The 16,135-nt window shown below is 37.6% G+C and overlaps 1 protein-coding gene across 2 annotated transcripts in view; it reads right to left on the bottom strand.

The window, feature by feature from the left end:
- Nucleotides 1-4,988: 4,988 nt before the first annotated feature.
- The window catches only part of LOC116728259 (polypeptide N-acetylgalactosaminyltransferase 10-like), a 58,156-nt gene continuing 47,009 nt past the window's right edge, over nt 4,989-16,135 (bottom strand). The window contains exons 7-15 of one of the 2 annotated variants that reach the window (XM_032576204.1): nt 14,409-14,526; nt 11,418-11,525; nt 9,820-10,041; nt 8,068-8,184; nt 7,372-7,521; nt 6,959-7,191; nt 6,760-6,858; nt 5,524-5,693; nt 4,989-5,375 (exon numbers count right to left, since the gene is read on the bottom strand). In XM_032576204.1, coding sequence (XP_032432095.1) covers nt 7,027-7,191; nt 7,372-7,521; nt 8,068-8,184; nt 9,820-10,041; nt 11,418-11,525; nt 14,409-14,526 — 880 coding nt within the window. In that variant the 3' untranslated portion in view covers nt 4,989-5,375; nt 5,524-5,693; nt 6,760-6,858; nt 6,959-7,026. The remainder of the gene's footprint in view (nt 5,376-5,523; nt 5,694-6,759; nt 6,859-6,958; nt 7,192-7,371; nt 7,522-8,067; nt 8,185-9,819; nt 10,042-11,417; nt 11,526-14,408; nt 14,527-16,135) is intronic. The other variant, XM_032576203.1, reaches the window with a different exon arrangement.

The following is a 16,135-nucleotide window of genomic DNA, read 5'->3' as shown; positions in this document are numbered from 1 at the left end:
AATCATTTCTGTCTGCAACAATTACAGCAGAAGAGGGAAGACAGTTTTTTCACTTGACTTCTAGCTAGGTGTGTAAACTTTTAAATGAAGACATATTTTACTTTTTAATTTAACTTGATTTGATACAAAGAAAGCGTGGTATATCATCTGCCGGATCCTTTAGGAACTGCTCTGATAATTTCCTTTTAAAGACACGGGTGACTATGGGGATTTGACCCGAAAATGTCCACCAGCTCCCGGATGACCTGAGCCTGGCACTGCATCATGCAGCAGCCATGATCTTCCATTTGTATGAGACCAGGGAGCCATTTATAGCAGAGAAGCCCTTTGAGGATGTGGGCAAGGTGTAATTATTCAGGAGCGAGTTAAGAAGGTCTTTCACATTTCTTCTGGCTCCCTGGACTCAGTAAATCAAAGTCTGGACATTAGTCACACTGAAAAGAAAAAAAAAGCTCGTTGGTAAAGGGAATTGAAAGTAGCGCTCAGACTCTTTTGGTTGTACCTCTAACATGAAGCTAATACTTCCATTAGCCTGGTTAACAAAAGAGATAACATTCTTTTCAACTTGACTTTTTTTTCTTCCTGTGAACAAATTTGCACATAAAAACAGCACGAGTTGACACTAAAGAAAGAACATGTCAATGCTCTTTGGTGGTTTCAGAATTCAATTAGTGCTTTCTTTTTCAGTTTTTGCCTCCAGCTTTCAACTTTTCATTTCATACTTTCTGATATTCACACATCATGACAAAGAGATGAGCTCAGTTTGCTGGATGATACACTAATGGATTCAAATGGAGAGGTGGATGTAGTAGACAATGAAGTTAAATAACACCTGACATTTTTCTACTACTAATATACTGATAAAATAAAATAGTGACATACTGTAGGTCCAGAGTTAGTAATTAGTCTACTTTTCATTTCAGATTCTGACTGTATGACAAAGTTAGGGGGCAGGGTAACATTTTTATATTATTCAAACAGTAACTCAAGTAAGTTAATGTAAATTTAAATGCAAAAGTAGTTAAAATTTTGACATCCCATTTCATTAATCCAAGAGAATTAAAAGAAATGCAATGATTAAAAAGTGTTTTTAAAACACCTACTTGTGTTTTAGACTGAAAATAGTACAAGTAAGAATAAAGTCAGTATAACCAAAATCATTTCCAATTGCTAAATTCTTGCACAATGAGTGGAACTTTCTTCTTTTTAATTTTTTTAGAACTTTCTTAATATTCATATATCCTTTGTGTTGTAACAATGAACTTGGCAGGCTGGTCTCTATCGCTCAACTCAGACATTTTCCAGAGTCAAAGAGTTTACCTTCAAAAAAGGTAAAAGAAGGTAAAAGTATGAGAATCAGTGGGCAGAGGTTGTGTCGAAAAGGACAGAGGGATCAAAAATACTAAAGCCAATAGACTGGAGGAGTAGCTGCACTGCTTGCTGCTAGAGACAAAGACGAACTATGAACACAGTGAATCAGTTCACAGGAGGTGGAGGTGATTTTAGGCAGGTGTGTTCAATCAGGCTGGCTGGGGGCGGCAGAGGTGGGGCATATCAAGGTTCACAAGTAAAAATGATTTGATAGAACTGCCCTTGGTCATAGTTTTTGGAATCCTTCTATAACCTTCCAACATTACTTTCCTGGAAGAATTTGTTCATGATCTTACACAATAAAGCAGTGTGTTTGAGATGCTGCAGCTGGTAACGTCACTAAATACAAAATACAGAAGCTCAAGGATCCTAACATAAAGGCCTAAAGTTATGTTTTTTTTATGTTACATTTCTTCAGCCTGATATTATTAGGAAAATTAGGACTGAACACATGTTTACAATCTTTGGTGAGCTTTTAAAGTCCGTGTCACAAAGACAAATGAAAGAATGAATCACATGATGAATAAATCTAAGCTTGATAAGTTCAGTTCTGATGATTAATATTTGTTGAAGGACACTTTTGTTTGCAGAGACATCATACTCATTTTGGTTATGGTTTTGGTTGTGTGTGGTCTTTATTTCCGTTTTATTTATTGTTTTTGGTTGTTGTCATTTATTTTGAATATTTAAAATGTCTTCTAGTATCAGTGAGGAGTGTTCTTGGCAAAATGAAAGTTTCTTTTCCTTTGAGAAAGTGAACTCGCATTATTTTGCCATTATCAATGTAGAACTTGAAAATAGTCTCAAGAATCATGGTCCACAGAAGTCCAATTATTAATATATATATTTTTTTTTTACGTTTTCATGAACATGCAATATTTATATGAAGCAAAGTAGTCAGATTTTTATTAAAAAAGATCTTTTTTAATCAGTATAGATCCCCAAAGATCCCATATATGTTATTTGTTAAAAAAATGATTTCAATTGATGGAATCAATCAAAGAAATGTCTTGAACTTCCTCCCTCTGCATCCATGAAGCCTTTTTTTGAACTCTTCTGAGATTTGGGGACACTGTTCAGGTTTTAGTTGAGCTTTTGAGAGGCTAATCAGCTGCTCATATTTGTAAAAACAATACTTTGTTGTCACGGTTACGCATCATAAAAATAGTCTGAAACTAAGAAAGCAAGAGCAAAAGTCCTTCCAATTACATAGCATCACAAAAAATGTCCAAACATGTAACACCTCAATTATGAATTATGAACATCCGTCTACAAAACGAACAAACCACGGCATATGGAGCAGAGCTACTAAACCATGAGCTGCTCAATTCTACAGTCTGAGTGAACAGCAACAGTGTTTGGATGAACAGTGTGGACATGACATGGGGTTCCAGAGAAATAAAATCATTTTATTCGCATGTACCTTAGATGTGACTAAGTTTGAACAAATTATTTTTCTTCCTTGTTGTGTTTGCTCTTGTTGGAATTAGACAGTCAATAAGTTCTACTGCGATTGCCACTCAAGGCGATGACTCACTCTTTGTCAATAAGAAAAGAAAATTGGCAAATGAACTTTGGACCAAGAATCTGCCTTTCCTCCCGGGAACATGTCAGCTGGCTGTGGAGATGCTGAGGAGATATGATGACTTTTCTTGGCCTCTATTTTACCAGTTTACTGAACGTATCCACAGGTGTTGAGCTGAGAACTCAGACACGCTGCAGGGATGTTTACACCACAGCCTGATTATATTTTTGTGAAGAGCTGGCTGCCTGAACGTGTTGATCAGAAGTCAGATTCTGTCATGATCTTAAGCAGGTTGTTTATGGTCAAAAGCCCTTGAATGTTACTGAGTTACAGCAATTCTGCACAATGTAACCATAGAGATGTAAAAGACTCGTTACCATTTATTGTGAATAGTTGATAGTAGATGCTGCTACTAAGAGTGGTCATATTTAAGGGATTACTTTCTCAAATAGAATCAAGTTGATTTTGATACATTTGTTTCTCATATGAATAAAAGCAATATTTTCTGTTTGTATCTTTGATTTCTTTTGAGGATTCAAATCGTAGGTTTTTTTTATTTATTTTGAACATGATAGAAGTATAAAATCACATATGAACAAGGAATGCAAAAGACACAGTAATTTTAACATGCTTGAAAATTTGATTTACACAAAACAAATAAATCTGTAAAGAGGCAGATGGCAATGAATGTAATGACTGCAGCCCCTCCAGTTGCAGTTTGCTGCTAATTTTGTCATTTGATGTGATGCTTGATAATGTTTTTTATGTTTTAACTGCTTCTTATACTTTCCATTTGTTGCATTTGGTATAATATTGCATCTTTGCATCAATGTTCATGTTTTTCATGCCATATATATGTATTTTTTTAAGGTCAGACATGATATGAAGCTCCAGAGCAAGAATCTTGGCAGTGCTTCTGCCTTCAGCCCACATGCTCATCTCACTAACCCATTGGCTTGAACAAGGAGCTTATTCTGAAATCCATCGGCTTCCTTCCTGTGTGGGAAAATTCAGCTGTTTGCCTTTATGACTCCTGTAAAGTCCAGCAGATTTTTTTTGAGTGTTTTTGTATCTACACCTACCTCTTCTAACGGCAACATCCCGTGAAAATAACAACACAAAGCATAGCAATAGTTTGCTCCTCACTAAATCCACTTTCTGAGCATTTTTGTAATTTCATTTGGGTCTCTGCTGCTTCTAGAAACTGTTTAAGAACTAAGACAAATCATCCATTTTCTGGTAAAGTTAATGTTCTTTATGGAAGTTAGTGAAAAACAAACCGATTCAAAAACCTCCCAATTATGAAGTCACAATCAGCAGGCATTTCCCACCACCTAGCAACCCAATCAGAGTTCCAGCATGTTTGGTCAGCTGATTTAACTGCTGTATGTACTGTACAATGGCTGCTGAAAAAGACGTGTTTTGTTGTTGACTTATCATCCAGAAACCACTTTCTGAATTCTTCTCGGTTGTGCTGGAGGTTCTTCTTCTCCTGCTTCTGGATGTGACTCTGTGTCAAAGACGTTTGGTTGTACAATCAGTTTGACACCATTTTCGTGTATAAAGTCTGACATTGTGTTGGGGGATGTTTGTGCAAACAAAGTAATGAACATGTTTTATAACCAACAGACCTATCCTACCTTAAGAAGAAGCATAATGGGTCTTCTTTAAAATGGTAACAGTGCTATGAACTGAACCACCATGAAGTCCTTGACAGTAACAATTCATGATATGGATCAGACCTTTTGAAGAGGTGTACTGTTGTTTTAAATGGAAAACTTGTGTTTCAATATAAGTTGTCAACCTGCCTGATTTGTTTCCTTGCCTTTCTTCTTCATCTGTTCTTTTCTATCTTTATCTTTATTTTTATCTTATACTTAAAACTGCTTTAAACTTTGATCTCCAGTCTGTTGTGTTTCAGGGACAACTAAGCTTTTATTACGCTGAAATGACTTTAAACCCTTTCTGAAATGTTGCAACTTGTATTTGTCAATTCTTTTTTATCTCACTAAGGATTTGATGCAATTAAAGCCCACAGTTTATAATTTGCAGGCAGTGAAGCATAACAACACATACACAAAGAGCAGCAAAGTCAACTTTTGTGATTTGGTTTCTTTATTGCATATTAGAAAAAAAAAAACTACATTTTTATTGTAAAGATGAATATAAACAAGATGTTGCTCCTTTTTAAAAAAAAGGATAGTATGATTCACTGGGCAGGAATGAATCAATTTTTTCAGTTTCTGCTTTCACAAGCTATTTAGCACCATAAATGACAAACATGCCAGCAATAGAAAAATACAAGACCAAGGAATGCAAAAGAACAAATCACCCCTCAAATCCACCAGTGTGTGCAGACAGATGCACCCTGTCAATGAAAGGAGCGCGTCTCTCAGCAAATATTTGCCGTCTTTGAAAGTCTCTGAAAGCTTTTCAGGTTTCCTGCAGGTCAAACAGATCTCACTGCGGTCCTCCCACCCTGGAGAAGGACAGAATACAATTCAGATATTTTATTTTATTTTTTAAATCAATTTTTATCTTTATTTCTTGGCAAGTGAATTTCAGTGGGCAGAAGATAGAGTGAGTGAGGAGTAGCTGGTGTTCAGGGAAGCGTGTCTCTCTTTTACCTCCTTCCACATCACAAGCTTGAGCTGCATGATTGGATTCTGGGTGTCGAGGCGTTTGGTCTGAACAACACTTCAGCTGTCAGCCGGGGCGCTGGATCTCTGCTGTACCACGGGAAATGATCGGGAAGCAGCAAACTTCTGTCTTGGAACTTCTGAACTTCCAGTCTTATCTTGAAAACAGACAAGGAACAAAGATAGGTGTTTTTTCTCTATCTCTCATATTGAAACAAACTTTCAAAAATGTCCTACTTACCAAATTAAAAAGACATTAAGAATTGATTCTCCAAGTATTTATTTTAATCTTACAATGTGTGCATAAACATTTTTTTTATCTAGGGGAGAACAGCTGCTGAAACTGGAGAAAATCTAGGAAAGAAACTTATTTTCTCTAAAAATGTCCCAGGTAACTAAATGGTTTGTCTTAAATAAATAAGGTGAAGTCATTAATAGAAAATATTCTTGTCCAGCAGCACATATTGGATTTCTTTAATCCATCAGCCTTACCCAACACACTCAGTGGGCGGGGCTAAATCTGCTATCCGGCCAACATTTCTATATGGCATTAGTGACCGTTTATTTTGTACCTGTTAGCCTGTAGCGATATAAATATAAAATAATAATAGTCAAAACTTATATTAACTCACCTGATTTAACCTATTTAAACCATTGTGGTTTAAAATTATTACACCTTAGCCATACATTTTGTTTATCCACTATATTTATTTCCAATTTTATTTAAGTGGTGTAAATTTGTTGGTATTTATTTAAAGCCTTATTGGACTATGGGACTTTTGCCCCTTTATGTCTACTGGTGGTGGTGGTGTGTGTGTGTGTGTGTGTGGGGGGGTGGGTGTGTGTGTGTGAACAGCCTGGTCTCACTGTTACAATCAGTTATCTGCATTCTGTCACTTCTAATTTCCTACTTCAGACCATTGTGCATTTAATCGCAGCCAAATTACAATTGATGCAGGATACATCATCAGTTTGTTGAGTTGATTGTCATTTGTTTACATATCCATATCACTCCAGTGAGTGAAATTGAGTCTATAATAATAACTGATGGTGGTTTTTGTTTGTGACAGTGATAGTGATTGTGGATGTTTAGCTGAAGCAGAATTTTAGGAGGTCGCTTTTTACCGTGTGAAAAGGGTAGAGAAATATATGTAATATAGCTGAATATTGGTAGCGCCCATAAGAGCAAAATAAAAATCCGACATCGATATCACTTATACTTACATCTGATATTGAATATTGCTTTTTTAATTATGATTCGAGACACTTGATGCCAAAAAGATGCTTTAATTGGCCAAGTTTGTGCAAGCAGGAAGGAATCCTCTAAACAGACAGAGATTTAAAGATATCAACTTTCATACAAATTGTATAGATTTTATGACTTGTGGATACATTTTTATTTTATTTTTGTCTTGACACTCACTTGAACAAAGGCGATCACAGTTTCATGATCTTTTCCTTGGAAGATCCTCGTCTCGCTGCCCCCTGACCTCAGTCGGTGCCCCGGTTGAAGTGCTCCAGCACGGTGGTGTTGGTTCGCTCAAACAGCCACTGCTGGCTCAGAGAGGAGGGGTCACACGTGTTCATGAACACTCGGCGCTCGGTGGTACTGCTGTCGATGCAGCTGTTACTGATAGGATGGTAGAGACTCTTATCCTGGAGAACAGGAAAAAACCGCGGATCTTAAAATACTCTGTTGTGTTCCTTCTTCTCAAACTACAGCCAGTAGGAATGTAAGTTTCAGCAGTTAAATTTAGCATCAAAGCCGATACGCCAACATCTGGATTCAGTTTTGGTTCTTTATAGAAAATCAAGAGCAGTTTTGGAGCTCTGTACCTTTCTGTAGCGCCAAAGCTGATTCCCCTTCATGCCATGACAGTCGTACAGAGTAACAGGGCTGTTGTGTGAGACGGCATCAAAGCAGACCTTCCTCGTGTGATTGGGTTCACCCACCCGGATGTCTTCCCTCCAACCAAATGTCAACACCTGTACAAAAACAGAAACACTGAAGCCGTTGAGCATTTACTCACTGAATTTAGGTCTAAATGACATCTAAGTTGTTTGTAGGAAAAAAGTTTCTAAATCTGACCACCAACATAAAGTTCATTGGATTTCTAAATAGCAATACATATCGACAACATCAGTTCAAGCAATAAACCCCCAACTTTTCACACACACAGCCGACATCAGCAGCACCTTGTCTGTGGTTGGTGCTCCAAATTTTGCTGGACAATAAATGACCCCTGTACTTAATGCGATAAACAATAATGTTGTGGTACTGAAACCATTTTCAAGTAATATATTAATAATGGTGAAATAATGCAAGCTAGTCCTCTAAAAGAGCAAGAAACTTACATTGTATTAATTATATTAAGTGACACTGACATGTCACTAAAGATTCTTTCTTGGATTTGCATAAGCAGACAGTTTTTAAGTCATTCAACTTTAAATTTAAAAGCTAACAACACACATTATATCCAAGACGGTGTAAATGTTTCTTCAAATAAATATCCACATTTAAATGACAGCTACCTGTCCGTGACTCCAGCTGATTTCCCCTCGACTTTTCACACAGTTCTCCAGGCGGATGGGACTCCCAGAGACAAAGTGTTTGATCTCCATACACATCCCACTTCCCACATTTCTTATCTAAACACAAACAAATAGACAAATATAGAATTTGATTTGTACTGAATGACAGTCTTTTTACTTACTTGTCTGACTTTTCTAGAAATAGATAAAATGTGGAATAAGCCCTCCTTCTGCTGTTTTGAAGTTTAGTTTTAATTCATTTTTCATGTGAGGGGTCTGGGCTTTCTTTTGGCTCCTGGTTGTGCAGTTCAGGGTCCCTGATCGGAGCCACAGCTTGTGGGTGAGAGGTCAGAAATTCATGTTATTGCAAACACATGTCATCACTACAGTATATCTCCCATGTAATTAAAAGCTTGAATTTTACTAACACTCAAACTAAACAGCAGTAGGTATTTCTTCTGGAGCAGTGAAAGCAGTGGCCACCTTATTATGCAGGAAAATGATTGAAGAAGGAGATTAAATACAGAACATGGTCAGCAGAGATCCCCACTCCAGGCTTTGGGGTTTATATTACATTTCTGAGCTTCTGGGGTTCATTGGATAACTTTTATCACAATGATTTATGTTGGGTAGTTATCTATGTAGATGTTTAAATATCAGGTTTGCTTTGTGAATATTTAAAGAACCCTTTATAAACCACTTTTGAAGAAAATTAAAAGCAGAAATCATATTTCTCCCTTTAGTGCTTCCCTTGATTGGCTTTTTGTTAAATCCAGAAAAGAAGTTCAAATTTTTCTTCACATTCATAAAGTGTTTGATAATAATCAAACCCCTTCAGTACACTGTGTAATGATGTACTATTGTGTGATGTCATTCTGTTTGTGACCGTAAACATTTTAGATTGGAATAAATTGTCCTAATTTTAAAGGGGCATTAGTATGTAAAATTCACTTTTTGAATTTTAATGTTATAATCTTATTCCTTCATCAGAAACCGACCTGTAGCGTTGCACTGATTCATTCATGCATGTTTGAGAATGTATTTAATCTCCATGGCAACGATTCAGCTATACAAAAAGCCTGCTTGGCCATAGCTCCGCCTTCAAGGATGGAGCTCCTCCTCTGTGTTTCAGTTTCCAAACTTCTGAGCTTCAGCCCCACAGAGCAGCCCTCCCCCATAACTCCACCACTCAACTCCTTCAGACTAGCCAGCAACAATTAGCAAACACCTGATGGAACTGCACATCTGTTCAGCTATGTCTCAGTGCAACACTGGCAAGAATGTTGTTAAAGGGTTAATAAGAGGAGTGACGTTGTGATGACTGAAGACAGAGTTTCAGAAAGAGCAGGAGTTTTTAAAGAAACAGAGACCCAATTTCAAGGCGTTAAATTACAAAGTAAAATTTCTTTTAAGTCATATTTGATAGATATAATAAATGAATGCAAAGTAGTTACTTGATTTTTCTATGAAATGACATTATGTGCCTGGAAAAAACATAATACTGCCCATTTAATCATCAAAAATTGCGTCTGTCAGCTACACATCCCTTTAAAAGTTGCTCTTCTGGTTTTTGTTAATTCAGCTTTCTTAAAATTTTAATCATAGTTAATTTGAAACTATGATGTGAAATATAAATAATTTCATAAATGTTAGTACAATTATTTACTTAATGTCTTTTTTATGGCATTGAGTCATTATGGACTCCCAATATGGATGCAGTGATGCAACTTTAAAAGACATTTTTGCCTTTACCTCCCCCCATGCAGCGGCAGGGGGCTCCACCGGTGGGTAATGTCTCGGCAGGTCCCAGGCCACCTCGCTCATGAACCACCTGAAGTTTTTGCAGCTCAGTCGGCTCCGCAGCTCCTTCTGTGCTGTCATGTCTCCGGCCGACAGGTGGCGGTACTCGGGCCGATGCTGGTAGACGTACTCGGCGTACTCGTCCATCCACACCTCCGCCACCCGTTTGAGATTCTGCAATCCATCGAATCACTATATTACAGTCATATCATCATATAAACACAATAGTTCATTGATTTTTTAAAATCCTACTAGCATGTTTTACTTTATTGAATCTTATGATACTGAAAGCCGTCAGCATTGAACCAAAGTGAGAATTAATAAAGAGAAAATCATTTAAAGTTGTGAGAAACAACAACACAAGGCCAAAGTTTTCTGCATTACAAATAGTGACCTCGCAATTTCATGTTAGAAAGGCCGTCTGCTAACGCCATTGGTTGGAATAAAACAACAGAGCTGAACCTTCAGCTGCATTCTGTGCTCAGTTCCAGCCTGAGAGGCGAAGGGCATACATAATGAATGGCGCTCGGCTGAATATCAGATGATTTAGCTCTTTAGGAGAATTATCCATTCTGTGGCGGTGCTTTAAAAACAAAAGAACTGATGCACATTCTTCATTGCTGCACCTGCGTAGGCCCAGAGAGAAGATCTCACTAACGAAAGACCACCAGGAGCGAGAGAGAGAGAGAGAAGAATGCAAACCGCACTGCATTCTTTATCTAACTCCTCTGCAACTGATCACACTTTCCAACGTCTTTTTCCTGTTGGAAAGTATTTACAGCCTGTTTTAAATCTGTTTGCTTAATTGCAGGCAAAAGCACAAACGTTTGTCCAGTTTGGTTCATGGATTCATTCATCTCTGTGGAGAAACTCAGATGTTGTTTGTGTATTTATGTCAAATCAACTTTTTGGAAGCTTTTGCACCTAGAACACAAAAACTCTCAGGCAATATTCACATTTCCAAGCTCAACAGCTGCATATGCGGATTTGTATCTGTATTGTAAACTAAGGTTTTGAACTCTGTTTATTTTTGCCCTGGATGGATCTAATTTCCTATATTCCAACAGACTAACATTTTACTTCTGTTTAATGAACCAAATTCAAGGAATAATTGAAGGAAAGTGGTTTAGGAGCACAGCTTATGTATTTAAAGAAACCCTGCATTAATAAAAACAGGCTTAATTTAAGAAGAAAGCCACTAAAAACTGGACATGTGATGATTAAACAAACAGAATTTTAAAGCTTATTTCCTGTACATGTTTGTTCTTTTTTCTTTGGAAAGTTTTGATTTGCTGAAACAAATTTTGATTCCCATTAAAGGAAAATAACAGAAGATTATTATGAGAACAACATTAATATATACTGTATAATCTATATCTTCACCTTCCTAAAATAATGTCATTTTTTTGCCAAAAGTAACTCTTTTTGCTTAAATCATGACATTTTATGCAGTCTCTAGCATCTTATCTCCCCACTTAGTACGGTTAGTCTCTGCCCTCAGAACTAATTTCTATAAAATGAACATTTTATCATAAAACGTGCTGCACTACCTTTGCCAAGCTGATCCCGCCGGGAATCTTATAGGGAACATATTTCCGGTAGATGTGTCCCACCCTGGAGCAAGGGATGTCCTCCATCCGGCCACCACACATCCACACCTACAAAAACACATGTAGATGTGTTGACTGAAAGAAGCTAAAAGAAGGTGTGAAATTGATGCTAAGGTTTTATCTGACTGGTTTGAAAATCTCCACTGATGTGACACAACTTCAAGGCAACAAAAGAAGGCAGGTAGTTTGCAAAACACAAGCAAAAGCTGCAGAATCTGTTAAGAATGAAATTCCTAAAATATCTTTCAAATTCTTCAACAAAGGTTGAAGAATTTGAAAGATATTCTTTTTAAATCACAATAATGCAAAAACAATTCACCCTTTTAGAAATTGTTCTTGTTTTGTTTTTTGTGACTCATTATGTGACATAGCAGACAGTGAATTACACTTTCTGACTTTAATCCTCATTCAACGTAAAGAAAAGAGTCATTCTTCTCCCGCTTGGCTCCTGATGCTGAAAATAAACCAGGAGAAAAAAAAAAGACGAGAAAGAAAAGACGACTTAACCAAAGCAGGCAAACTGGAAAAATGGGCTTTGTCTTTCACAACAAAAGCTAAATGCAAGCTAGAGAACCTGGAGGGCAAAGAGAACATGGAGAGAGAGAGTCAGGAAGGAGGGAGGGAGGGAGGGAGGGAGGGAGGAAGGAAGGAAGGAAGGAAGGAAGGAAGGAAGGAAGGAAGGAAGGAAGGAAGGAAGGAAGGAAGGAAGGAAGGAAGGAAGGAAGGAAGGAAGGAAGGAAGGAAGGAAGGAAGGAAATCATGTGTAAGAATTAAAGGAAGGAATGAAAGAAAATACAGTAAAATAGTTAAAACAGATAAGAAAGTAAAGAAAGAAGTTAAAAATGAATTAGGGATGAAATGAGTAAAATTATGGGAATAGAGAATAGAGGGGTAAGACTAAAAAAAGCAATGTATACAACAAAGCAAGGGAGGAAGGCAATTGAAGGAGGGAAAGAAGAACTAACAAAGGAAAGAAAGACAGAATGAAAATAAGAAAAAATTAAAAATAATCCATGCATAAATAGGATGAGGGAGAAAATAGGAAAGAAGGAAGAAAAGAAGGAAATAAATAAAAGGACAGCTGGGTGGACAACAGACAGACAATGAAACATAGAGTACTGTGGATTAGATTCCATACTTTTCAACCCTTTTCCAGGTTGAGTAGAAACCCTGAACTCAGAAGGTTTGCACCGCAATACAAATAAAAAAGACCTTGAATTTTGAGCTTTTACATATCTGGTCATCTGGTTGTTAACTTGAGCTTTTAGAAGCTTTTCGTTCTCATTCACCTCGGCTCTAAATAAACACATTTTTGGCTCTTTAATGTTAGTTTAATAAATCGTGTCTGAAGGGCGGCTGAAGAGTGTGTGTGTGTAAAATGTGTGAATCGGGAAAATGTCTCATCCCTCTACTATGCATGTAAGGCTGTAATGTGTTCAGACATTAGCTCGCTGTGTGAGCTGGAGACATTCAGTGCTCCCACACCAGTGTTTCCAGTATGGAACTCCAGCTTAACCAACTAAATGATTGTGTTATAAACACAAGCAGGGCCTGGTTTGTCGGTGGGAGCAGCAGTTTGCTTGTAAGGATTAGTATGAGAGCCTGTTAATCTCCTCACCTCAGGAGACTGGCTGTCTGTGGCGTATCAGCTAATGGGGATCTTAATAGAGACGAAACCAAATTGAATATCTGAGCACATAAAGTAGACCTAGGAGGCACAGCAAGGCATGTGCTGATAGAATAATTTCTTACCATGATAATCCTGGCTGAAATAATAACCTTGGTGTGGGATATTATCTCACTAATTACTTAAATAAGATGAAAAGCTTCAGATGAGAGTTAAAAACATCAGAGCCTTTCTGGCTGTGCCCGTCGCTGGGTCAGGAGGAGGTTTGTCATTCATTTCACACTCAAAGCTACAAATAGAAGGGATTTTAATTTCTTACAGAACGCTTAGCTCCAAGGCAGACTTATTTGAATTATATGTGTGTAATACAGATATTTCCCATCTAATTTTAACTGATAACCAATGCCAGTACAGACATTTAATTATGAAAACACTTCTAGAGCAATGTGTCATTTCAATTTTTATGCTATTTGGCCAAAATTAAGAGACATTTGGGGGGGTGAGAGAGACCCAATTATATTTAAAACACAAGTTGGTATTTTTGCTTACTCAACATTTTTAGGGAAAATTGTGACCATCATTTGATTTTAGCAGCATGATGATTAACCTTATCTAGATTTTGGTGAATAATAACAAAAAAGGCAGACAATCACTAACAGTCAGTTTGACAATAAGTCAAATGAGTGGCTTCCAAACCATTCAGCTTATGACCCAAAGAGACTGAAATTGATTTTATCCTTTTACCTTAATGCTTACTCAGAACTTTTTATATGCTGTAAAAGCACAAAATCCCACAAAGTATTTTCTGTCTAGTTTGTAGTGGAAATGTCTTAGTACACTTGAAATAAGACAAACCTAACTCACAAGTAACTTTTCAGCAGGATAGACTTGGTCAATACTTTTATAATATTAATGAAAAAGTATTTGTTCCACAGAGAGGTTATTTCACTTATGTCATGAGAAAAAAATTTTTTTTATATGCGAAATAATCTGCCAGTGCAGCTAGTACTTTTTTAACATTAATATTAAGGAATAATTTACTTAAAACAAGGTAGTATATTCCTGAAAAGTGATTTGTAAGCTAGTTTTGTCTTATTTCAAATGTGCTAGGATATTTGCAGTAGAAACTAGACAGAAATATTTGTCTAGATTTTGTGTGTTTGCAGTGTTGGCTTATTTTAGTCGACCTAAAACCAGAAAGATTTGGTCTGATTTATCTGACAGCAAAAGAGCTTACCCTAGGGTTTTTTTTTTCAAACATATGTAAATATCTATATCCAGTTGCAGACATTTATCTTTTTTACCTTGAAGGAGATCTCATACTGTTCTCCTCCCCAGATCTCCAGGCCGGTGTCGTATCCTCCCAGCTCCCAGAACCACTTCCTGTCCACAGCGAACAGTCCACCTGCCATCACCGGAGACCTGGAAGATGAAGTAAAGCAGCAACAGTTACACATTGCTTTGAAGATGGGAGTTGCTGCTGGCCTATGAAAGGTATATTTTCTGAGTCTTGGATAAGAACTGCAGCATATGAGCCTGTTGAGTTTATACTGTACGTCATTTTGGGTTATGTGCATTTTAAATACCGATCTCATTTTCCAGCAAAAACACACTTTTTGGTTGAATGAAAACAACGTTACTAAATCTGCAAGGAGTAGAACTAATTTGAGGCTTAACTGTACAGACCTACAGTACTTGCTATATGAAGTATAAATATGTTTTAAGTATATAATACACTGCCTGGCCAAAAAAAAAGTCGCCACCTGGATTTAACTAAGCAAATAGGTACAAGCCTCCTATTGGATAAGTACTGCATAGGCAATTATCTTTCAGCTGGCAACAAGTTATTTAACCCCAGCTGATGTAATGAGTAACTCCTCATTTCTTAAACAACCATGGCAAAAGACACATCCTGTGGTCGTGGAAAAGACGTTAGTCTGTTTAAGAAGGGTCAAATCATTGGCATGCATCAAGCACAGAAAACATCTAAGGAGATTGCAGAAACTACTAGAATTGGGTTAAGAACTGTCCAACGCATCATTAAAAACTGGAAGGATGGTGGGGAACCATCGTCTTCCAGGAAGAAATGTGGTCGGAAAAAAATCCTGAATGATCGTGATCGGCGATTACTTAAACGTTTGGTCAAATCAAATCGAAGAAAAACAACAGCAGAACTCAGGAGTATGTTTAATTGTGAACGCAAAAGCATTTCCACACACACAATGCGAGGGGAACTCAAGGGGTTGGGATTGAACAGCTGTGTAGCCGTAAGAAAACCTCTAATCAGTAAGGCTAACCAGAAAAAAAGGCTTCAGTTTGCTAGGGAGCATAAAGATTGGACTCTGGAGGAATGGAAGAGGGTCATGTGGTCTGATGAGTCCAGATTTACCCTGTTCCAGAGTGATGGGCGCATCAGGGTAAGAAGAGAGGCAGGTGAAGTGATGCACCCATCATGCCTAGTGCCTACTGTACAAGCCTGTGGGGGCAGTGCTATGATCTGGGGTTGCTGCAGTTGGTCAGGTCTAGGTTCAGCAACATTGTGTGCCCAAAGAATGAGGTCAGCTGACTACCTGAATATACTGAATGACCAGGTTATTCCATCAATGGATTTTGTCTTCCCAAATGGAACGGGCATATTCCAAGATGACAATGCCAGGATTCATCGGGCTCACATTGTGAAAGAGTGGTTCAGGGAGCATGAGACATCTTTTTCACACATGGATTGGCCACCACAGAGTCCAGACCTTAACCCCATTGAGAATCTTTGGGATGTGCTGGAGAAGGCTTTGCGCAGTGGTCAGACTCTCCCATCATCAATACAAGATCTTGGTGAAAGATTAATGCAACACTGGATGGAAATACATCTTGTGACACTGCAGAAGCTTATTGAAACAATGCCACAGCGAATGCGGGCTGTAATCAAAGCTAAAGGCGGTCCAACAAAATATTAGAGAGTGTGACCATTTTTGGTGGCAACTTTTTTTTTGGCCAGGCAGTGTAGTTCTTGTTTTGCTTCTAGCAAAACAAGGAT

This window comes from Xiphophorus hellerii, chromosome 11, assembly GCF_003331165.1.
Source record: "Xiphophorus hellerii strain 12219 chromosome 11, Xiphophorus_hellerii-4.1, whole genome shotgun sequence".
NCBI lineage: Eukaryota > Metazoa > Chordata > Actinopteri > Cyprinodontiformes > Poeciliidae > Xiphophorus > Xiphophorus hellerii.
The sequence above is the reverse complement of the archived record's forward strand: the minus strand, read 5'-3'. Positions and strand labels throughout refer to the sequence as shown.